Here is a 24,324-nt window from a genome sequence, read left to right on the forward strand (position 1 = left end):
ATTTACATCATTTACATTATCAATAAAATATACCCACTCTTCTCATTGAATCCCGGTGGCACAGCATGCACCAGTGAACGCCGCTTCTAGTGAATACATTCTCGTACACGCCACTAAAACGAGTAGATGAACTATGTCCATGTTTTGAGTGCGAGATGATGGCATAAATATGGTCATATTTATCATTTATCTTCCTTATCATTAATAACTCATTTAGACTGTGAATTAGACCAAAAACACTGAAAAAACATTAATTACAAACATTTACAGGAAATGCTCTCAAAATTTTGTTTGAATTTTTTCACCAAAGTGTCTGAGAAACGAGATGCTTAACCTTCAAAATGTTGATCGTCAATCTCAGGAGGTCAAACTAAATATTATATGAGTTGTTTTTCTTCTATTCCTTTTATATGAGGTTTGCGATTCTTGCGATCCTGTTACCAACATCTGTCACATGTCTAAATACAGATTGGAGTAGGAGTCGGCTAGTTTGGGACTAAATGTTGGTTCCACTCCATGCATGTGAAGCTGAAAGTTTTAGTTCACCTTTCATAGCAATTTATAGTTTGTAATGTATTTTTAATCAGTCTGCATTTGTCTTATAAGTATTGTTAGGATACAGCAGGAAAAACTTAAACTTGTCAACTAGGCTATTTTGGTTAGTCAGTTAGTGCTCTTTCTTTGTACATTGCCAGTCTTTTTTAAAAATGCATCATTTTATTATGTGGCTACAGCATTCTACTAACTATAAGTAACTTTGTAACTGTCAACTAACTTAGCTTTTCAGTTGTGTCTTTATCACTGTCATTATATAACATGGTGCAACATATTCCCATCCTTTAGCTTTTTAATTTATTAAAAAGTTACAGGTACAGCCATGTGACCCTCAAACTGTAATATATATACAATATAGGATATACTGTCGAAAGATGTTGCATCATTTCTTCACTAGATACCTGAATGCCAAGATGAATGTAGTGCCTTAACATACCAGAAGTGAAGGGTAATGGACTTTTCACAGACTGTGATGAAGAGTTATTAACATCACAATTCTAGCAAAGTTATTTTTATATTTACATTTTGAAACGAATTAATGTACGGTACATTTATAACTAAAAATTGTGTTATATCACCTTTGCATTAAATGACAAAACTGTGTTTCTAATACAAAAACTGAGGGAGTGACAGTAAATTTGACATCATTCTCTCCTCTGATCAACATGATCAACCAAAGTAATAGAAATACAATTTTCTTTTTCTAATAGAGAAAATAGTCATGCAGAAATTATATTTGTTGCAGTTTCCATTCATCACTGTATAAAATTATAGAAATGTGAAATTTGTCAATAATATTTATTTCAATTACTTCCTAGCATTTTACAAATAATTGATACTTACGCATTTAAACATTTCAGACATCGACCAAAAACCATCCTGGGTTTTGCTCTCTCACATCGGCATTTACAAGTGCACAAGTGAGTTTTGCAACAGCTATATTGCATAAGTAGTAGCGAAAATTAAGGCACTAAGATTGTTCAGTAAGATTTGAGAGGTTGGGTTAGGGTTAGGGTTATAATACGCCTTTGTGTCTATCTTTATGTGAATGTTACACATTTGTAACTATTTTGCTGCAGCTGTGTTTTGATTATTGTCTATGTGTAAATCAAAACATTCAGCTTTTCACATCAGAGCTGTAAGTGTAAGTTTCAACTTACAAATATTTATTGTACAAGTTCTCAAAATTCTAATCTAAAAGCTTTCAGGTTTGGCTATACTTTTACCTTCACAGGGTTCTGGGTGATTTCAGGCATTCAGTTTGTTTAAAACTAGCTACTTTTCATGCTAGGTTAATTTTATGTTAGATAAGAGTTTCCCTAACACACCTAATAGTGTGCCTCTAATGGATTAAAATAAAATAATTACCAAAGTGTACCGTATTCATGGAAGGTGCCAATTACAATTTCACAGCTCCAGTAATAGAGCGGCATCAGTTCAATTGTGCTTCTCCTGCTAAATGCTGTGTTTCCATAATTGTTAATGTGCAAATGTACGCCAGATCTATAGGCGTGAAAGTGATGGTGTAAATGAATGCTGGAAAGTGTCTTAAACAGGTGCTGTTGGCCAGCTGTGTTTCTGCGCAGACAGCTAATGGATCTCATTAAGCATACAGGTGGACGGCTAATGACTCTACATACAATGAGAGACGGCTCGGACGTCCTCAAATGAGTTCGGGGAATGAGGGGAACAGAGCAGCCGGTGTGCCTGCCCTGACCGAGCGCTTTCTCTCAGCTGCGTATCTCACCTCATCCAACACGGCCTCTGCCTCCTCTTCGCTCTTCCCCGGGTAACGAATCCTCATCTCCCCGAGCGCAGCCAGCGTCTGCTGCATCAGCTCGGCCTCCTGCTCTTTACTCAGCGGGGTCTCCCCCTGCACCCGCACATGCAAAGAACCAACACAATAAAGATGAATTATTGAGCGGGACGTCTTTTCTCTGCAGTCATCAGGTTTGTTTCGGCCATCGCAGCAGTGAGTTCATTTGGTGCCTGTCTGCTCGCTGTGAGAAGAAAAACAGTGATCTTTACTTTCTAGAAATAAGGTTTCATAAACCGTGCAGAAGTTTTAAAACGGCTAAATATAGTCTACAGAGGCATATCAGAGACTGAAACCCTAAACTAAGAGTCTCAAGAACACATCAAGGTCATTTCATCCCAAAATCAAAGGAAAGAAGAAGAAATTATTTCACGCCCCCTTGTATTTTCATTTCAGTAATGCAAAAAAGTTTGAGTATTTGAGTATGTTTTTATTTACTTCTTTTTAAAGTATATATATATCATATGCAAGCATACTGTATGTTTTGTTCCTAAAACATACCTAAACATGTGCTTCACATAATAACATCCAATTGATTATATTCATGTCCAAAATACTATTTAAAATTCCTGAATCGACCAAAACAAATTTAGTTATACCAAAAAAAATAAAAATATTAGGGTTAGATCAGACAGTAATAGTAAAAAAAAATAGTAATACTAAAGAATCTGAACATTTTGACGAGCACACTATGATGGACACGTTTTCCTGAGATTTATCATACTCAAGGCTTCATATACTGAGCAAAAACTTATGCTCATGGAGTCTTATCAGAGTCCTACAAACACAGCACAAAATAGAAGTATTAGAAGAGTTTTGAGGAAAGAGCACAAATCCTAATTAACCAGGTTCCATTATTAGAAAATGAAGCCTTATTAACTTGATGATCATGCAGTCTTTATGCAATTACTCTGAAAAGAGCATGTAGCTTTAGTAGTCCGTCTTGCTAAACACAATCTAAAGTCTTATTAAATAGAGCATAAGTGTGTGTGCTGTTTTTCCTGATTAATATTCCTTAATGAGAGTTTGAACAAGGGGGAGTGCTGGTATTCACGAGATGAATGTGCCTGTAAATACAGGCCCAATTTAGCTTCACACTCCCAATATTTTCCACAATATGACTGATTTTTCTCTGCAAGGTGTGCCCAGAGAGAGTGAGAGAATGAGAGTGGATATGAGAACGAGAAGGAACTATCAGAGTCTGAAAACAAAGCGTGACTGATTATGTGTTTGTGCGTGTGTTGAATCTCTATTGTTTGATGGATTAGAATGACTCAGGACAGCGATGGGAAAATAAAAATGATATTTGTCATTTTTACAGGTGGTGTGTTGCCAGATTTTCTCTAAATCAGCCATCTTTGTGAACATCTGTTCAGATTCTCTAGAGGACATCAAGGGTAAAGAAAAAGATAGATGTGTCTGTGTAGATATAGTCTATGTTCAGGATGAAATACTAGTGTAATGCTTACTCTATGCTGCACAGACAGTCTGCAGTAGTGTCTATAGCAGTATCCAAAATGAATAATTTCCACTTATTTCCCATCCAATAAATTATGCAGCTTTTGCTTTTTAGAAACCATTTTGTGTGTGGAGGGGGTTAATATTTTGCCAATTTCATGTAAAGATTAGTGATGTCAAACGATTAATCGCATCCAAAATAAAAGTTTTTGTTTACATAATATACGTGTGTGTACTGTGTATATTTATTATGTATATATAAATACACACACATGCATGTATTTATTTATTTTTTAAATATGTTATGTTTATATATTAAATATATTTATTTATAATATAAATTATATAAATATAAATATATACATGTAAATATTTTCAAAATATATGCATGCAAATGTGTGTATTTATATATACATAATAAATATACACAGAACACACACATATATTAAGGAAACAAAAACTTTTATTTTGGATGCGATTAATTGCGATTAATCGTTTGACAGCACTAGTAAAAATCTTTGGTCAGTCCATTTATAGTAGTCAACATTTGAAGTGGATCAAATCCTTTCATCAAAGTTGTCCTAAAACCTAAAACCAAAATGCGTTCTTGTCTTAGGACAACTTTGATGAACTTTTTGGAGCCACTTCAAATGTTGACTACTGTATATACTGAAGCACTGCAAACATGTAACCATGTGAAAGAGAGGTTGATGGGGGGTGGGAAGAAAAAGAAATAAATACCAGGTCACACTTTTTCCCCAAAATCAAAACAAGAAAATGAATTGGTAATTGTAAAGTAATTGTAGTCTCTCAGAGCTGATTCTAATTAGAAATCTTATTTCTGATATATATAATTTTGAAATGAGCATATATTAATAGCAAGAAGCACTACCATGACATAGCATAATAATATAATATGCATCATATCTTTTTCACTGTGAATTGAGAATTTGAAAACGTGCTTAACTCTCATGAATATAAAGTCACAGTACAAGAATCTAAAAACTCTCATTATCTAAAAACTCTATATCTAATTTCCATTATGCAAAATACACTTTATGTTTCCCTTTTTCTGATTTCTTGGGGTGTAAATTAAGCTGGAACTGGAAGTTCCTGTTCATTCATCAAGCTGGAAATGAAAGGTCAGGTCATTGCTTTGTGGGATACTTAATTCCATATACAGTAGTGTGCACTGGTTGTATATTGCAAATGCAATCTTTTGACTGGGTAATCAATGCATATGGAATTGCAGGGCACATTCTGCATGAATAGAATGAGCAATATGGTCATTTGTGAATATTCCCTGTGTGTGATAGAGAGAAATCCGATACTTGCCGTATTGGGGTGAATGGCGCCTAGACTGCTGCTGTGTGGAACTCTGTTTGTAGAACTGTTGCGACTGAGCGAATGGGAGCGACATGCCGTGTGGGGTCGAATCGGGGTCATCATGGTGGCTGCTGTTTGAGCGACCGCAGTCGATGCATTAGCCATGTGAGTGGCTGTTTTTGGCCGCCTGGTCTCATTGGTAGGTGACTGCACAGTCAGAGAGGATATGGAGCGAGGACAGGACATGGAGCGGCGGTTGAGTCCGGAAAGATTGGGCGAAGAGGAAGGACCTCGCATTGGTTTAGGGTCAGGTTTCCAATGAACACGACCTAAAACAAAGAACCAAAGCACTTGACTTCAATTTAAAACACACACACACACACACTTGGAAATTAAGTCTAGCATCTGAAATCTAATAATCAACAAAAACGGTTTTAATTAATAATTTCACCATGTGATCATCCTGCACGCCTGAGTGGCTGTCAGGTTTCCAACTCAGGCCAGACAGTGAATTGAAGCACACATACAAACAAATCTACGATTTTGAATGACCTCCAGTTTGTGAGCTAGCCAGCGGCATCACCGCTTCATCCGTGAATCTTGAGGGAAGAAGTTGCCAAATGTGGTATTATAGCAGCTTAGCTCGGACTATCGCAGATGGCCTCAGGGTAGTGTGGGGTAAAGGGGGCAAACAATGTCACCCCAGAATGGCCCAAAGCCCCTTCCGGCAGCAACCCAACCACCAGCGACCCCTCGCACACCAAATAAACCTGTCAGCTTTCAGTGGCTAATGGAAAAGGCATGGCTTCAACTGTGTCAAGCCCGGATAATCAACATAATGCACAATCTATGGCACTTTCCAAAAATAGGGTACAAACTAGTGCTCCATTACTGAACTACAAACTATCAAACGTAATTATCATAGCATAACACTTTGGCCTGCCCTACCCCAGTTTGACACTTTCCGAATCTATTACTGTCTTGTCTGGTCCCAATAATTATACAAAATCAAGATATAAGCTGTTAAACTAATTGATAAATCATTATTATTGTTAATTGTTAAATTATGTTAATTACCGGAAACATTATATTTAGCTGTGTCCCACACTTTGTGGACAAGCCTGTACATGATTTCCCTCCCATTCAAAATATTGCATAAAACTGAGAAACTCAAGTTAATTCAATGGTATCATTGATTTTAAATTATTCAATTATTTAAATTGTAGTTATTTCATTTTGGCTTAAATATTGCAATGCAATTTAAATTGGTTTGTTAATTGTTTATAGCAAGAAAAAGATTAAGTTCCACACATGTTTTTAGACATTTCTTCAATTTATGTAACAAGGTTGCCAAACCTCTGTTTAAAAAAATAAGCAATAACAATAAATAAAGTGGACAAAAAAATCTTAAGGTTTAGCAACTCCTTTCATGACCATTTATTGAAAAAGAAAAAAATCGAATAATCTTAAGCCTTTTTTGAACCATATTTGTGAAAAACATCACATGAAGGAATAGTGAGCGCAGCTTCAAAAACATCTATACACAGAATACAGTATATATATATATAAAGACTGCGCGTAGGATGCTGGACCCCAAGGAACAATCTGCTTCTAAAAAGAACTCTACTTTAAAACAAACATTTTTCGAGGCTTGTTTGCACAGTTTTCAAGGTACGCCAGAAGTGCTCCTCTGAACTTCTCCCCAACCTGTGCTTTCCTCAAGCTGAGCGTCCAGTCTCCCTTTAAACCAGCGGGCTGAAACATCAGAAAAGCTCATTAAAGCTGCAGCGCATGAGAGCCGAGGGACCTCTCACGACATTACCTGCCGCAGTCAGCCAGTCAAATTAAGAGCCACTGCACTGGGCCAGCGAATACTGTGACCCTAATTAAAAAAGATGGATTTTCTCTGTTTCATGTATTAATTAGGTAAACAAATGCATTATAGTAGATTTACATCTGTAATTTAGCTCAGGCTCGGCAAACGGCACTGAAGATTTAATGCGTCTGGCTAGACAAAAGGCTGCTTAAGAGTTTAAACCATAAGCAGCTCTTGCAGTCATCTGGAAGCCATCGAGGGACAGATAGCACCTATAAAAGCGGTTCAGCAGCAGAACATCCCAGAACCTCCCAGTCTACCCTAATAGCCCCAGCCCACAGGTGATAAATAGCTTTTCCACTGAACAGACCACTAAAACCTGCTGGTCTCGAAGTACGAACAGATAACGTCAGAGGTCCAGCAGTGAGATCATGTCTACGCCAAGAAAAGTTCTCAAAACAACACTGACGCAAAACAAAACTAGATCACTCCCATTACAATCATTCAAGTTTTCTACCATATGAAGTGTGTTCAAATTATAAAGCAAAAAGTACTTCTATTTGCAATGCTTTGTAAACTGATTGTAAACTATATATATTAAAAAAAATAAACTTTGAAAATAAAGTGAAACTTTACATTCTCCTGATCTACGGATTTCTTCCAGATTGGGCACTGGAACCATTTTGAGAAAAAAAGAACCAGCACCTTTTCTGTGGAAAAAGGCTAATAGAGGCTCCCAGACCTCTTTCTTTGACAGGCCCAAGGAAAGAACTCACTGGAGCGTTCGGGGCGATTGAGTTTCTCTTGCGTGATGCTGCTGCTCTCATCTTCTCCATCAGCGTCGGAACCAGAGCTGCTGTCGCTGCAGCTGGCCGAAGAGTCCTCAGGCTCCCTGTGCCCTCTGGGCGTCGGGCTGCTCTCAGGCATGGATGACAGGACCTACAGACAAACAATCACATAAACACACCCGCAGGGAGAGATGATGAGAGAAGATCCTAGAAAAGTGTCAGTTCCTGAGCTTCCACCCCGAGTCCAATTAACGCTTGCCACTGACGGGAGAATGGAAGGGCGGCAGTGATACACGCCTGACGCACCAAGTCTTGATTAATGTCACTGCAGAAGCATGTTCGTTTGGTCTGAAACACACACATTGCATGTCAGGGGAACTAATCTATTATGTCCTTCAAGAAGTATTGAACAAAGAATCGAATATCTGTCCGTCACTTGGGAAGTACTGACTATTAGCCTTCTGAATGCACTAATTTCACCTTTTCAACTCTAATTTAACTCAAAGGTCTGTCTAAATTAACACTTTGGACATAATCTCCAACAGAGTTTTGAAAGAATTCAGAGAGATCCTGCTCTCCTTGGCATTTTTAAGAGGAACCGCTTGTTTCTATTTCAGTTGCTTAATTTCTGTCTAGTCAGATAATTCCAGATGGCCCTGTAATGGCACTGTTAGAGTGTTCCAATCCATCAGAGCACTTTCTGCTAAGTTCAAAGTGATCCAATTAATATTATTTCATGCCATACAGTGTCTGTAACATCTCTATGAGGGCATCTCATGAAAATTCATCATAAAATCTCATGCCTCATAATTCACCTTAAAAATAGAAAGAATAAAAATAAATGCTATTTTCAAGGTTGTGAAGGCAAAGACCCATTCATTTTCTCCATGGAACTCTCTAATGACTTGTTAAAGTTGATTTTGACATGACTTTACTTGAGGGGGCCCAATCATAATGAATTCACTGTTAACTACTTACTGTATTCAGCTCATGATTTATGTTATACTTTCTATCAAACACACATGTACTGACACAGTGAGTATTCAGCCTGGTTAAGAGATGCTGTGTGGATTTTCAAGAAGTCATGGCTGTGTCTGGATGGAGAGTGAACTCCTTCCAGTTTGAGCATTTCTTTAGGAATTGTTCTACAAATGTTCTTTCTGGGTTTTTGGTTTTTATTTTTTATTAATCTGTGTATAAGTCACAATATGGTGAGTTTAACACTATAAGTCCCAGAGAGCAGCCATTTGGCTTTTCTACCTATAAAACCCGCAGGACAGCCGATGGGCTGGAAGGCTTTAGGCTAATATCCTTAATCAGCTGTGAACAGTTGCTTTTGTTATGTAAACAATGTGGGGCCATGCTGAGCCACTTCAAGGAAACTTGTGTTTCACTTTGCCATCTTAGTCGTATTGTAGATACATTTATTAATCTATTATTCGTATTGTAGAAAAATTTATTAATTTATTCAATTGTTCTGAGGCTACGTCCACACGAAGCCAGATTTCTTCCTATGCAATCTTTTTTTTTGCCTCAAATTCCGTAAACTCGTCCAAAAAGTCGTCTCAGGAAATATCTGTGTCCACACGGAATCACTGAAAACGACTGAAAACGATGTAGTACACATGCCAGACCAATATGTGGCGCTGTAATTCTGCCACAGAGATACACAAAAAAACAGAGAAGAAGACTTGGACCATGTGCGTAAACCTTGCGCGCTGAATACAAACTAACACACAAAGCAGAAGATTTTTCTTTAATAAAACTAATGAGCTCAGTAGGTTCTGCAGCACGAACACAGGCACGTAGTCTGACATTGTTGTTGTTGTTGTCGCTGTTATGTGACGTAGCGGTGTCTGATTAGGGGCGAGACGTGGGCTGATGACGTCATCGTTTCAGAAAATATACGGATTCGCCGTCCACACGAAAACATGAAAACGGCGTTTTCAAATTTATCCACCCTGGGACCCGGTTTCAAAAATGATCGGTTTCACTCTTCGAAAACGCCGGTTTCGTGTGGACGAAACTCCTATACGCTAAAAAATGTATGCGTATACAGAGAAACGCGTCTTCGTGTGGACGGGGCCTCAACTGTCATTGTAATTTGTTGTACTAACTTAAAATTATCAAACACTAAATTCTAAATTAAATAGAGATGAATCCTTAAAACTACAAAAGTTATTGATTTCCTCTTTTTTCTTTTATTCTTTGATTAACAGCCATCACAGCAGCTAGGTTATTAGGTTATTTGGCTGCTATTACTTTAAGAGCTGCCACTGCTGAACGTGACTTTGATTTGCACTTTAATATGAAATGATTATAGTTTAAGCACAGTATAATGGCTGACAAAACAGGAAAATAGTTTTTTTTATTGACATACGGCCTGAAAACTTCTCATCTGACCGCGGTTCACTGTAGCTCGTCACTTGTACTGTTTTCTGCACTCGTTTGACTAGCGCCTGGCACTGAGGTGAAGTGGAGTGTGCATCTGAAAAGTCTCCTGTTTGATGTGGTCGTAAAGACGTTCTGCATCTAAATAAGCGCAATTCTTGTTAAGAAAAAATAGACTGAAGCAGCAGTTGTGAGTGCAGTGGCCAACCCTGCGTTAACTGCATTAAATATTTTTAACGCAGTTAAATTGGAAAAACTTTAATGTTAAGATGCTAATTTAACAACATACAGGTACATCTCAAAAAAATTGAATATCGTGAAAAAGTACATTTTTCTTGTAATTTATTTCAAAAAGTGAAACTTTCATATATTCTAGATTCATTATATATAAAGTAAAACAATTCAAAAGTTTTTTTTGTTTTTATTTTGATGATTAGAACTTACAGGTTATGAAAGCCAAAAATCCAGTATCTCAAGATCAATCAAAAAAAAGGATTTGCAAAACAGAAAATTTCATGTAGTAAGTAAGTAAAGGTATGTTTAAAAGTATGTTCATTTATGCACTTAGTACTTGGTCAGAGCTCTTTTAGCACAAATTCCAGCATCAGTGAGGTGTGGCATGGAAGTGATCAGCCTGTGGCATTGCTCAGGCACTATTGAGCCGTCAGCTCGTCTAGATTGTTGGATCGACTGTTTTTCATCTTTCTCTTGAAAATATTCCATAGATTCCATATGGGGTTCAGGTCAGGCATGTTGGCTGGCCAATCAACAGTAATATCATGGTCAGCAAAGCACTTGGAAGTGGTTTTGGCACTGTGGGCAGGTGCTAAAGTCCTGCTGGAAAAGGAAATCAGCATCTCCATAAAGCTTGTTAGCAGATGGAAGCATAATGGGCTGCAAAATCTCCTGGTAGACGGCTGCAATGACTTTGGATTTGATAAAACACAATGGACCAACACCAGCAGACATCACGGGAACTTCACACTAGACTTCAAGCAGCTTGGAATGTGAGCTTCTCCACTCTTCCTCCAGACTCTGGGACCTTGATTTCCAAATGAAATGCAAACTTTACTTTTATCTGAAAAGAAGACTTTGGACCACTGAGCATCTGTCCTGTTCTTTTTCTCCACAGCCCAGGTAAGATGCTTCTGACATTGTTTCTGTTTCAGAAGTGGCTTGGTAGCCCTTTTCCTGAAGACGTCCGAGCGTGGTGACTCTTGATGCACTGACTCCAGCTTCAGTCCAGTCCTTGTGAAGCTCTCCCAAGTGTTTTGAATCAGCTTTGCTTGACAATATTCTCAAGCTTGCGGTCATCCCTGTTGTTTGTGCACCTTTTCCTACCCAATTTCTTCCTTCCAGTCAACTTTGCATTTAATATGTTTTGATACAGCACTCCGTGAACAGCCACCCCTTTCAGTAATGATCCTCTATGACTTATCCTCGTTGTGGAGGGTGTCAATGATTGTCTTCTGGACCATTGCCAAGTAAGCAGTCTTCCCCATTATTGTGGTTTCAAAGAACAAGAGATACCCGGAATTAGGGCTGGGCGATAAATCGATTTTATCGATTAACTCGAATGTGTATTTTCCGTCGACTTGTTTGAATGAAAATTGGTTTTCTCTTTAACATCCGCTGATGCTCCCCTCTGGGCTCATGTAGTTCCGAATGGGCTCCGCCCTCCCAGAGTGTTGGGCCGATAGACGATGTACCGTCCATCGCTGATGGCTCATAGACATCATAATGTTAAGCCAGCATCGTGATCCTTCCCCCGCAATCTGCCGCATCCCAATACCGTGTACGGAAAGAAAATGATGAACTCCTTAAAGGGAATACATACGAAATGGGAGGAAAATATATATTTCAATACTTTCTCTCGCAGTTTTATCATTGGGTAATCATACTGTATATAAAATTGCGGGGCATCAGGGAGTCGCTATTATGCCTGGCAGTGAAACTGCTTTTGATTGCACGATCGCTTTTTAGTTTCACTTTCACTTTCGAGATTCGCGATCGCACGTACTCTGTTTATACTATGGAGCGGCAGTACTTACTACACATTATAAAAGATCAGATGCTTGTCAGTGGTGCTCAGGATCTGCAAATCATTTGTCATCGTCCCACCAAATAAAATCTACAGTCACTGATATTTAATGCTGTTGAATGTTTTGTTTGCACTTTATCAGAACTACCTCCTATCTACTGAATAGCAAGATGTTAAACTTGTATTTTTTTTTTATTTTATTTTTTTTGTCATCTGCAGATTGATTTTAATTAGGGGGAAAAAAATCTATTTAAATTTAATGTAATTCAAACATAAAAGATTTTTGACTTTCATGAGCTGTAAGATCTAATCATCAAAACTAAAACAACAAAACTTTTTAAATGTTTTACTTTATATATAATGAATCTAAAATATATGAAAGTTTCACTTGAAAAAAATGACAAGAAAAAAAATTATTTTCATGATATTCAAATTTTTTGAGATGGACCTGTATATACCTTATACTATATACCTTAGGTCCTTTCTGTTTTGAGGTTTTTCCCATCAGTTTCTCATCATCCAGTTCACACTGCTCCAGGAGGTCTAAGATATCTTCCTCCTGCAGAACAAGTCACAAACAAAAGCAGAAGACAGTCTTCATTTTTAACCTTTTATGTGGATATGCACTTAGATGAATACATTTTTGCCCCTCACTTGTGATTTTACTGCATGTCAAAAGAAAATAAGTGAAGTACAAGTTCACTAAATTCACAATCTCTCCTTGTCTTGTGACTAAGAGTGTATTAGAGAGTTAAGACTAAGAGGTTTTAATAGCATCTTTCATTTAAGCTACAGGAGTTTTAGTAAGTTTGATTCATATCCATGAATCAGTTTATAGGTGATTATTTTTATCTAAATCTATCGATTATATATTGATTATTTATAACCAAATGTAAAATTTATATGTATATAAAATTATCTTCAGTGATTGTTTAGTTGAAATAATGGATGCTCTAACTGAACCTTCTCAAGTGATATTAAATATATAAATATCTAAATTAAATATCACCAAAAAAGTAGTATATTTTCAACATATAATTGTTTTAGCTATGTTCCTAAAATATGCCAGCTCATTCTTAGCAAAATCAGGAACAAACATATAATGTAATTTTAGTGAGGCCTCTTAATTACAAAATATTTTAAACACATTATTATTTTGTCTAAGCTATGACTAATTTCTGGAGGAAAAAAATCTAAATCAAAACAGCACGTTGCATGACACCTAAACAATTTCTTGGCATAAATCAAAGCCATGTGTTCTCAGCCCAAGTTCAAGAATCCATCTGGAATATGAATCAACCTCATTCCTTCTTACAAGTCACTGTATCTGAACCACACTTTGAGTTTAGCACATCATAATCTATGTAGAATTTCTTCCTGTCATTTCTTTCAAATAAAGCACTCTGTTGCTGACTTTGAAGTATGTGGTCACTGCACAGTTCACATGAGAAAAGCGCTCATGACATTTAAAGACTCCAAAATTACAGTTTCCTGGTATTACAAATTACACACAACCAATTCTTTTTCCATTCTATTTGAAGAATTACAGACAATGGTTCAGGCAAGCAACACCAGATCATTTAAACACTGTAAAATTCATTATCAGTATGATTCAGTGTGATTAATAATACTGATTCCAATTATAGTATAACACTTGTCAATGATTCCAGCGGTCTTTAAATGATGTATTTCACTTCCACAACAGTGGCACATTCACGCTGACTGCTGCTTGAGCTTCATGCAGATTCCTTTACGATACCCTGGAGTTTAATCGAGTCTTCCTGAAACTCAGCTTGCAATCTCCTCTTGGCATGAATTTGATGGGACAGAACAGCTTGGACAGTCTGAAACAATTATTACGTACAATAGTGGGCTTAAAATATCTTGGAAATGGCTTTAAACCGCTTTTCGACTCATAAGACTCTACAACCTTTCTTTTGGAGGGGGCTCAAGCAATTCTTCTGATATTGCCATAGTATACTTCAATGCTTATGGACCAGATGTGTTTTTTTTAGGTTTATGTAAGGTGTCACCTTTCTTCCTATCATGTAATTTGCTCTTGATTCTACCTCATTGATGTATTTGATTATAATTTGAATAGGTACTTGATGTAGTCAAAAATAAATATATTTTGTTTTTATTTATTAACACTGCTTAAATGCCAAAGCAGTTTCTGTGTGTCCTAATATGTAACACTTTTAATTTTTTTAACCGAAAATATAGATAATATATTTTTTTTTTCTTTCTTCATTTTTTTCCTCCATTACTAACTCGGAACAGTTATACCAAATAACAATTTTATTGATTATTATCCATTAATTATTTTTTTTTTAAATCACAGCACAGGTGTTTTTTTTATTTAATTATATTGAATAACATTAAAATAACTTCTTTGTTTTTTATATATTTTTTATATTATATTTAACTTTTTATATTTATAATAATTCAGTAATTTGACTTGAGTCATATTATTAGACTGCTTATCCAAAATAAAATTTTAATCTAAAAAAAAAAAAAATGTAGTAGGTTATTTCAAAACAAAGCAAGATTGGCTAATGACAGTACTCCAGATAAGAAAAGGGCAGGAGAGCAGCTATATAACAAACAATAAATGTATTTGGGTGAAGACTGAATCATCACAGTCTCAAGAATTTGATCAATATTGTTCTGAATTCGCTTCAACATATTTTCTCAGAACCGTAAGATGTGTGTTTCACGGACTCTGATGTTTCTCCATTAAAAATGTTGCATGCTTTTCAAGCAGAAACATTATCCCAGCTGTAACTCAATAAGCCAGGCATTGATCTGTTGTTCTGGCTCAGATGGAGAGAGATTTTAAGTGCATTAAAATCTGTTCTTTTGCTCATCGCCGCCTTCCATTCTTCCCCAAACACAGAGTAAGACTCATTGTTCAGGCAGTCGGTGAAGAGAAAAAAAGGCCAGAAAAATCTCACACTCTTACTGCAGGTGACGAGTCAATATTTGCCAGTGTTTTCTACCGTTAGTTTGTTATGAAATTTGTTTTTGTTGCTTTGATTTGGGTGCAAACTCACAAAGTCGATTTTGGGATTAGTTTGTGTCAGGGCACAGAGGACATAAGAACAATTTTGAGGCAGGTATGTGTCTAATACAGAGGACGCATTTCCAACAAGAGTTTTCATTTTGTTATCGCGCGTTACAATAAGTGGCAATCAGGTGCTGGAACTTGCCATTGTTAATGTTTTACCGAGAGCTTGATGCAGTTGTGGAAAGCAAGTAAACAACAGAGCAATGCTTTTCACAGCTTGCTATGAATTCTAGAGGAATCGCATACAAATACATCACCATTCGCTTTTTACACTGATGTACGGAAGAAATGTTGTTATTAACATAAAATGTTATTTTCTGGATGGAGTACAACCATCTGGTCACACTCAAAGCAAAAATATTACCACTAGAAAGTTATTGAGGTTAAATAAAAAGAACTCTTATTTCATCATATTTCTATTTTTAGAATTTTAATTTAAATTCATCTTAGTTCTTTTTCTCAGATTTCTTATTATTTCTTAAAATAATGTTGAATTTTTTTAATAATTTAAATATCATACAGCAGCTGCCTGAGATCCACTCCACTAAGTAATGGGTCATTTTTAAAGGAATAGTTTACACCAAAATTAAAATTCTGTTATCATTTAATCACTCGCATGTCGTTTCAAACAACTTCTGTTCATCTTCAGAACACAAATGCAGATATTTTTAATATTATCTTATCATTAAACAAAACTGTCACACAAAAAAATAATAGATATAATTCAAATAAAATGAAAAAATAAAAAAAAAATTAAAACATTCAATATGAATTTTATAGTTTAATTCCACTTTTATTTTATGTGAGCTATTCCATGTATTTATATATGCCATGTATTTATCTATGATCTACAAAAAACTAGGACATTAAGTGTCAGATATTTGCAGCTATGCTACTGGAATTTATTGTTTACCTTACTCACATGTATTTAGGACATTATTATTATTATTATTATTATAGGACACAGTATTTCGCTGTTTAATACTGTAAAGCTGCTTTGACACAATTTGCATATATATTATTATAATATATATATATATTTTTGTAATTAAAATACAATTAATTTAAAATTAAATGATCTAAATCTATCTTTTCATCAGCAGACCTGTTCCCTCAAAATGTTTTACACAATATCACTTAAATTTTTAATGACATTGTTTAGTTTTTCTTGACCATTTTCCAACCTCTCTGTGACCCTTGGCATTAAACGGACAATTTTTTGCTGCTGTGCTTTTAAGATGTAAATGCGTCTTTGCATGTGAAATGAGTAACAGTGCTTTGCTGCGAGCTTTCTTTCGGTCTCCGGTATAGTTTGTGCTGCCCTATCTTTCAAAAACACCACCTGCATTACATTGTGACAGCTAAAAAACAATCCAAGCTGAATGTTTATGTTCACTTGAGAATCTATTCACTGTCATTTAAAGCTTATAGGATATTATTTAGTATACCTCCAATTGTATTTGTCTGAAAGAAGAAAGTCTTACACACCTAGGATGGCTTGAAGCTGAGTAAATCATGGGGTCATTTTCATTTGTGGGTAAACTATCCCTTTAAGAATATACAAAGCGACAAGTGTTACACACAGTTTACTCATGTTGGTAGTTCTTCTAGTGTTTAGGAGTAATAGTATTTATCCTACTTTCTCCCTTTTACTCAACCATGATGGAGTAGGTCAAGTTTCCAATATTCAAATAGGTGTTTTGACATGTAAATGTGGCCAGTGACTGTAATCCAGTGATTCTTGAAGAAGCCATTTTGGCAGCAATAGTGAGTACATAGTGATGAGTAATGCGATTACTGTTTAGACAGAGTAATTAGTAAAGAGTTCCCCTGAAAAAACTAGAAAAGTAATTAGCAATTAGTAATGACTTATTCTGAGTAACATTCCCAATCCTTTGTAAATTTGTGAGAAGTAGACAGGCCCTAGACTAATGTTAAAAGCTCAGGGTTGCTGAGAAACTGAACCGACATTAACAAACCGATAGACATGAAGGTCAAAGACCACATGGCAATGGCACAAACTCTGGCTCTTGAATCTTTCCCAAATAAGCCAGACACCAGAGCCGTAGGAAACGGCTCACGCGCTCCCCTGCCATATCAGCAAACGGCTCCCGGCTCAAAACTACAACCTGCCTAACAAACTCATGCGCAACCCCACTCCAAAATCAGATTTCAGATTCCATCAATGTGAGCTATGAGGACGAAACCCTTCCAACAATATGCCACATTCATATGCATGGGTACACAGATCCGGCCTTGAAAATCCCTGTAAAATGAACATCCAGAGGTTTCCGAGAGGTTGCACAGCACAATAATGAACTCCAGCTGAATAGAGAATCTTAAAACAAAGGCTTTTATAAAAAAGAGAAACTGCTTAGAAATGCAGTAGAACAATTTGTATATAAAGTAGTGCTGACAAACGTTTAATCGTGATTAAACGCATCCAAAATAAAAGCTTTTTTTTGTTTACATAACATATATGAGTGTACTGTTTATATTTATTATGTATATATAAATACAAACATATGCATGTAAATATTTAAGGAAAAAAGTGTTATGTTTATTAAAAATATTTATATATAATATAAATGAATATAAATATATACATGTAAATATTTTCAATATATATACTGTGTGTGTGTGTTTATATATACATCATAAATCTACACAGTTCACACATATTATGTAAACAAAAACATTTATTAATCATTTGACAGCACTAATATAAAGCTAATAAAGCTTTTAAAGCACTACGTAACAATTACATTTTTATATTTTATATGTCACGATAGTTGCCATGGCCTTGCGTTTTTTGTATTTGAATTCCCACATAAACGCCTGTACAGCATTATTCCTGTATATATTTAATATTACAATGTTTATTAGGAGAATTGTGTATTAGTCAAGTGGTATACTTTTGGTCAGTTATACACATTATGGTGTTTTTAGAGTAAATCAGTCTGATTAAATCTCATCATAATCCTTACTGAAATCTATTTCATTGTCTAAGCAACATTTTATCTCACAATTGTAACTTTATTTCTCAAAACTGACCTTAGACTCCATAAAAGGTCCACTTCCTCTGACATTGGCATATGATTATAGCATTTCGCATTGAACTTTCAAATCAGTTATGAAGTAACTGTCACCCTTCTCTTATTTACCATGAATGATTTGAATGAATGATTGAATATAATGAATATATCCACACAAAACAAATGACACCCAATACATTTGAAAGAAAAACAAAGTAGGTTTTCTAGAGCCAATGCACATAAATAATTATTTAAATTTCTGCATAAACATATGGTCGGAACTCCACACAGATCCCATATTTCTGCATAACCTCTACAGTCAGTCAATGGGCTAGATTTATCTTCTATAAGGCATAAAGTCTCAGAGCTTATAGTAACAACCTCTCCTCAACAAGCCACGTGGTTTGTGAGGTATCATTCATGTCCGTAGCTCAAACGGTTTGTTAAAATCCCTAACGCTATGAATGAGCAATAGCAATGCTGATGGTCGCCTTAAACTGCACTGATGAAAACCAGACGGCCACAACAAGAGTTAGCAAGTAAAATACACTTCCAGATTTCTTATTTAAAATGCAAAAGAGCAAAGGGGTAGGGGGAGAGGAAGAAGGAAAAAGAGCAAAAGATTGTTCGGTTGCGTCTCAGGTACATGCCTTCATTCGTTTCAGTGGATTATTCATTTCCTTTTGAAGTGAAGCTGCTCGCCCAGCGAGGAATGTCTGAAAGGCAGCTGAAAGCAGACTCTCATATTTCTCCAAGAGCAGCTTGTCATCTGGGGGGTAAATACGTCTGTACGGAGAGAGAGAGAGAGAGTTTTATCTGATTATCTGATTTAACAGACTGGTCTGCCTGCTTTTCTAATCACTTAAACAAACCTCAATCGTTCTTTTCACACTACCATTTGTCCATTTATGCTCTGTATATACTAATTATTAATAAACTTGTCTGTATATTAGACGTTAAGACTAAATAAAAGCCAGAGACGTGTAAACCCTTGTCTATATCTGTGTGATGGATCTTCAGATAAGCGCCATATTGAGTCGGGGATATAATCAAAACCAGCTTCAGGACTCAGATTTTACGTTAGACATCAGATGGCGACCAAAATTATGCAAACAAAACCCTGAAATGTATTAATATTACTGGCAACACCTTACATTTAAGCAATAAGCAATATATTGTTACAATATGTATTAATCTTTATAAACATTAGTTAATAAAGCACATAAATACAACTTTTGATCAAAAATAATGTAATGTACTAAATGTTGAATAAACATTAAAGGGATAGTTCACCCCAAAATGAAAATGATGTCATTAATTTCACATCCTAATGTCATTCCAAACTCGAAAGACCTTTGTTCATGAAATCAGTGGCTCAACTTCAATTTTGCAAAGCTACGAGAATACTTTTTTGTGCAAAAATAACAATTTATTCAACAATTCTTCTCCCCCTAGTTGCCGTCTTCCGCCATTTTGGAGAGTAACTCAAAGGAGAAGAATTGTCATTTTTGTTTTCTTTGCGCAAAAAAAGTATTCTCGTAGCTTTGCAAAACTGAAGTTGAGCCACTGATGTCACATGGACTGATGTCCTTACTACGTTTCTGGACCTGGGAGCATTACAGTTGCATTGCTGTCTATTAAGGGTCAGAGAGCTCTCAGATTTCATCAAAAATATCTTAATTTGTGTTCTGATGATGAACAAAGGTCTCACGGGTTTGGAACGACATGAGGGTGAGTAATTAATGACAGTTAATTCATTAATAATTTTTATTTTGGGGTGAACTAACCCTTTAACTAAGATTAATAAATGTTTTATAAGTATTTTTCATTGTTAGTTCATGTTGTATAAATGACATTTGCAGGAGCTGGTTGCATAAACGTTAAGACTGTGTCTTAAAAAGTGTGATTTCCCAGTTTGGATTAAACGGATAATGGGATAAATATTGTATTAGTATTAGATATTTAAGAGGTGACAAATGTATTTGTGCAAAAATGCCATACAGTTCGACTGGATAGCCATTGACATCAACAACAAAATATGTGGGAAGTATTTTGCCTCCATATAAAAGTTGATAATATAAGTCATAATGTACAGGTACATCTCAATGTTCGTCTTCTGGATCATTGCCAAGTCAGCAGTCTTCCCCATTATTGTGGTTTCACAGAACAAGGGATACTAGAGAATTTATTCTGTAGGGATGGTCATTAATTGAAACTCAAATGTAAATATTCTAATATTTTGAGATACTGATTTTTGACTTTCATGAGCTATAAGCTCTAATCATCAAAATTAAAACCAAAAAACTTTTGAAATGTTTTACTTTACATGTAATAAATCTAAAATATATGAAAGTTTCACATTTTGAAATAAGTCACTTTTTCACGATATTCAATTTTTTTGAGATGTATCTGTAGAGTCAAGATGAACTTGTACCATCCCTGAAGTGGTTTATTTAGAAATAATGATTGTCAATGATTGACTACTTACAAAATAAATCAAGAATATTTAAATGCAGAATGCAGCATTTGACCAATCAGCATCAAGCATTTCAGAAAACTGTCTAATAAGACTGTTTATTTTGATATCACAACTTCACACAATTATATAGTTAGCAGCATTTTTTATTTTGCATTTAGTCCCAACATTTGAGAAGCACTGACCAAAATAATGGTGGCACCTCAATCTGAATAAACAGTGAAGGTGGAGCGAGCGACATATTTCCACATTTCAGCCTAAAAAACTAAAACTCACTTGGCGTGTGACATTTAAAACGGCTCTTTTGGATTCCGGCTTCAACGTAATCAAAAGCTCAAGTAAATGTTCAGATCAGGCGATAAACCTCCCCAAATCCATTAAGAGCTACAAGCACGATGGACAAACTTATGTGGGAGAAGTAATCTAGTAAGAGTAAGTGGGCTTAGTCTGCGACATATGGCACATGTTGAAATCTGGGTCTGACCCACAAACCTCAAACACTTTTTTTTTCATGTTTCAGCATCTTTTGGGGTGTTTTTATTTAGAGTTGAACAGAACAACAGTTACAGGCATAGGCATAAAATGACCTATTTAGAAAGAGGCATTCGTTTCGTATTCCTCCTCTGAGGATCTGACGTGGAGGCTCCGTATTAAGAAGCGATTTGTTGCAATTACAAAGTGACTGCATTTTTTTCTGAGTGAAAAATTGCAGCAATATGCTAAATGCTGCAATTTCTCTATGAAGAAGCCACCCTCTATGGTAAATACAAAGGGTCAAGATGCTTGTGTAATGAGGTCAGTTTAATCAAGTCTTCGTCGGGCAGATCCTAGTGTCTGAATTTGAATGTAACAAATGACAAAAGTAATAAAAGCAAGAAGCATTTGTCTGCTGACGCATCTGGCTTCTTTACAAAACATTAGCAGTCATTAAAGTAGTGACCTGGAGTCATTTAATGTTCTGAAGCAAGCAATCTCTGACAGATATAGATAAAAATACTGACATCTTTTGGTCCTTCTAGACCAGCGCTCTCAAATTAGCAGTCATAAGTGAGGTAGAAAATACATTTTACCCTGCAAATAAACTTAAATACTAATTTTCTTTAATGTTGTCTATAATTTACTTTGCCCTTGTATGTGGGTCAAAGACGAGACACCCCATTTCAGCGTCCATATCGAATAAAAATTTACAAAAGTGATTTTATATACAAAGAAAGTGTATTAAGTAAATACAATTATGTTCCATCATCATTCATCATAACAGATATATTTACGTAAAAATAAAACAACATACTTATTCAGGCCTGTACTTATTAAAATATATAAAATTAAAAGTGATCCTACTAGAATTTATTTTATTATATTTTAATTGATTTAAATAAATAAAAATAATAATAATATTATTATTGATGACAAATGGGCAAAATCTAGTGGATTGAAGGATAGTGGCAAAACTTGGTAAAAAAATTACAATTAATTAGGTTTTGGGTGCTGAACTGTCATCCGAGTCTTTTAATGACATCTAATGATTCTACTTCTAAAAATGCCAAAAAAAAAATGTGTTATATGATCTATTGTTACACTGAATGATATTCTGTAAATCATGGTAAAAAAATGTATGACAGACATTATTTTTTGCTCAGAAAAATAAATAAACAAACAAACAAACAGGACACAATCTAACGTATGGGATAATTGTAAAGCCGTGTTAAACTATAAATGTTTGAAAACCCCTTTTCGTCTTTGACCTAAGTATGCACATATCAATTATTTTGTTATTTTTACAGAAAAAAGCACAAATGTAATGTTTTCATTTGTATTAATGAACAGAATGTTACCAAAACACTATATTCAAACATACTTTGGTGCCCTTTTCTGCCTACTAAGGCAGAATATTTCAAGTTTCAGAAACAACTCTTGTCCTTGTTTTGTCCTCACATGAGAGCCTAAGAAACTGTTTCATACTGTTACATCCCAAACCAAGCCACAAGAGACCCCACAGCTGTAAGTGGGTGTTCTTACAGGATAACAATCGTCAAAGCGGCTTCCCTACCTGTAGTTCCCCAGGTGCAGCTTTTCGTGCTCGTCCCTGGAGACCTGCTTACGGACTTGGGCCAGTCTTTCTTTCTGAAAACACAACACAAGTGAATAAGGGGTGAGAAGCAGGTAGAACAACAAAGAAATAAAGCCCCGTTTCTGTTAGTGCTATACTGCAGTGTAATTTAGCCACCCGAAACCCAATAACAATGGCACCGAATGACTCGTTTCCCATATTACGAGGCACTTTAATGAAGTCTGAGAGTTAGCGGGCGCGAATAACAGTCTCTCCTCTACCCTTGTTAATACAGAGGGCCCATTCATAATTCATATAGATTTAACTCCCACTGTACCATTTTAATACATCAAAAACTATAATTGTGGAAAGGTCAGCTGGTCAATTTGCAGTGGCGCAGCAGGGTGTCTTCTATAATAGTCACTGATCTCTGCTAAATGCTGGTACGGGCATGTTCGCTCAGCCCCCAATCCCCAAATCTCACTCTTCTTTTGCGTCTAACTTTGCCCTTTGAAAATACCACCTACCTGCAGTCATCTCAACCTCATTAATCTCTTCATATAATAAAAAGTTGATCGAAAGACCAATCAAGAACTGGTGCACAAAGCACTAATTGAACTTCTTGGAAAACGTGCTTTGTCTGTACATATGCGGAACATGAATATTTAAATATCTTTTTTCTTTTTTGGTTTAGGGGGGGTTTGCCACTTTTTATCAGTGTTGGGAGTAATGCAAGTTACACACTCAAGATTACTTTTTCAAGTGACTAATTAAGTAACGCATTACTTTTAAATTTACAACAAAGTATCAGAGTTACTTTTTCAAATAAGTAATGCAAGCTATTTTGTTTTCCCATTTATTCACTGACAGCTCTCCTGTCCCCATGTTGAGAGAAATTGAGAGTGAGGTGCTTCCTTCTTAATTTCACTTTTGGTATGAAAGGGCCTTTACAGTTGCCAAAAACATAACTTTTGGGGTTTTTAATTAAAAAAACAAATAATCAAGCCCAGCCCAGGTGAAAAATAAATCAATAAATAAATAACGGCAAAGTAAAAAGTAACTAATTAGTTACTTGGAGTAACACGATATTGCAATGCATTACTTTTAAAGTCCCCCTATTATTACCTTTCATGCAGTGTGTAACACAGCTCTAAGTGAATGAAAACATCCTGCAAAGTTTTAAATCTGAAAGTGCACCGTGTATAAATTTATTGTCTCTCAAAAGAAAGAGTCGAATCATTGAAAAGAGTCATTTTTAAAACGAATCCCAAGACGTTTCATGTTGACATCATCATGAATCATTAGCATATTGCCCGCCCACTTTTTGGTCTTTTCATGTTGGTCTGAATGAAAATGCTAATTCATTCTTTGCCACTAGGTGCCGCTTTTGGAGCGGTAAAAATAGTGGTTTCCCCGCTAACGCTGTACACAAAGCAGCACTGCGCTCACAAACGCTGCTTTATCAGGCATTACAGGCATGATGAAATGAAAATGAGACCAATCGG

At 35.8% G+C, this 24,324-nt stretch overlaps 1 protein-coding gene across 2 annotated transcripts in view; it reads right to left on the reverse strand.

Moving 5' to 3' along the window:
- LOC306854835 (tubulin polyglutamylase TTLL7-like) overlaps nucleotides 1–24,324 on the reverse strand; it is a 99,520-nt gene that overhangs the window by 16,825 nt on the left and 58,371 nt on the right. For both annotated transcript variants that reach the window (XM_079393082.1, XM_079393081.1), the window contains exons 12-17: nucleotides 22,820–22,893; nucleotides 18,944–19,079; nucleotides 12,664–12,750; nucleotides 7,748–7,910; nucleotides 5,165–5,484; nucleotides 2,303–2,428 (exon numbers count right to left, since the gene is read on the reverse strand). In XM_079393082.1, coding sequence (XP_079249208.1) covers nucleotides 2,303–2,428; nucleotides 5,165–5,484; nucleotides 7,748–7,910; nucleotides 12,664–12,750; nucleotides 18,944–19,079; nucleotides 22,820–22,893 — 906 coding nt within the window. The remainder of the gene's footprint in view (nucleotides 1–2,302; nucleotides 2,429–5,164; nucleotides 5,485–7,747; nucleotides 7,911–12,663; nucleotides 12,751–18,943; nucleotides 19,080–22,819; nucleotides 22,894–24,324) is intronic.

This window comes from Barbus barbus (assembly GCF_936440315.1).
Source record: "Barbus barbus genome assembly, chromosome: 35".
NCBI classification, from domain to species: Eukaryota; Metazoa; Chordata; class Actinopteri; order Cypriniformes; family Cyprinidae; genus Barbus; species Barbus barbus.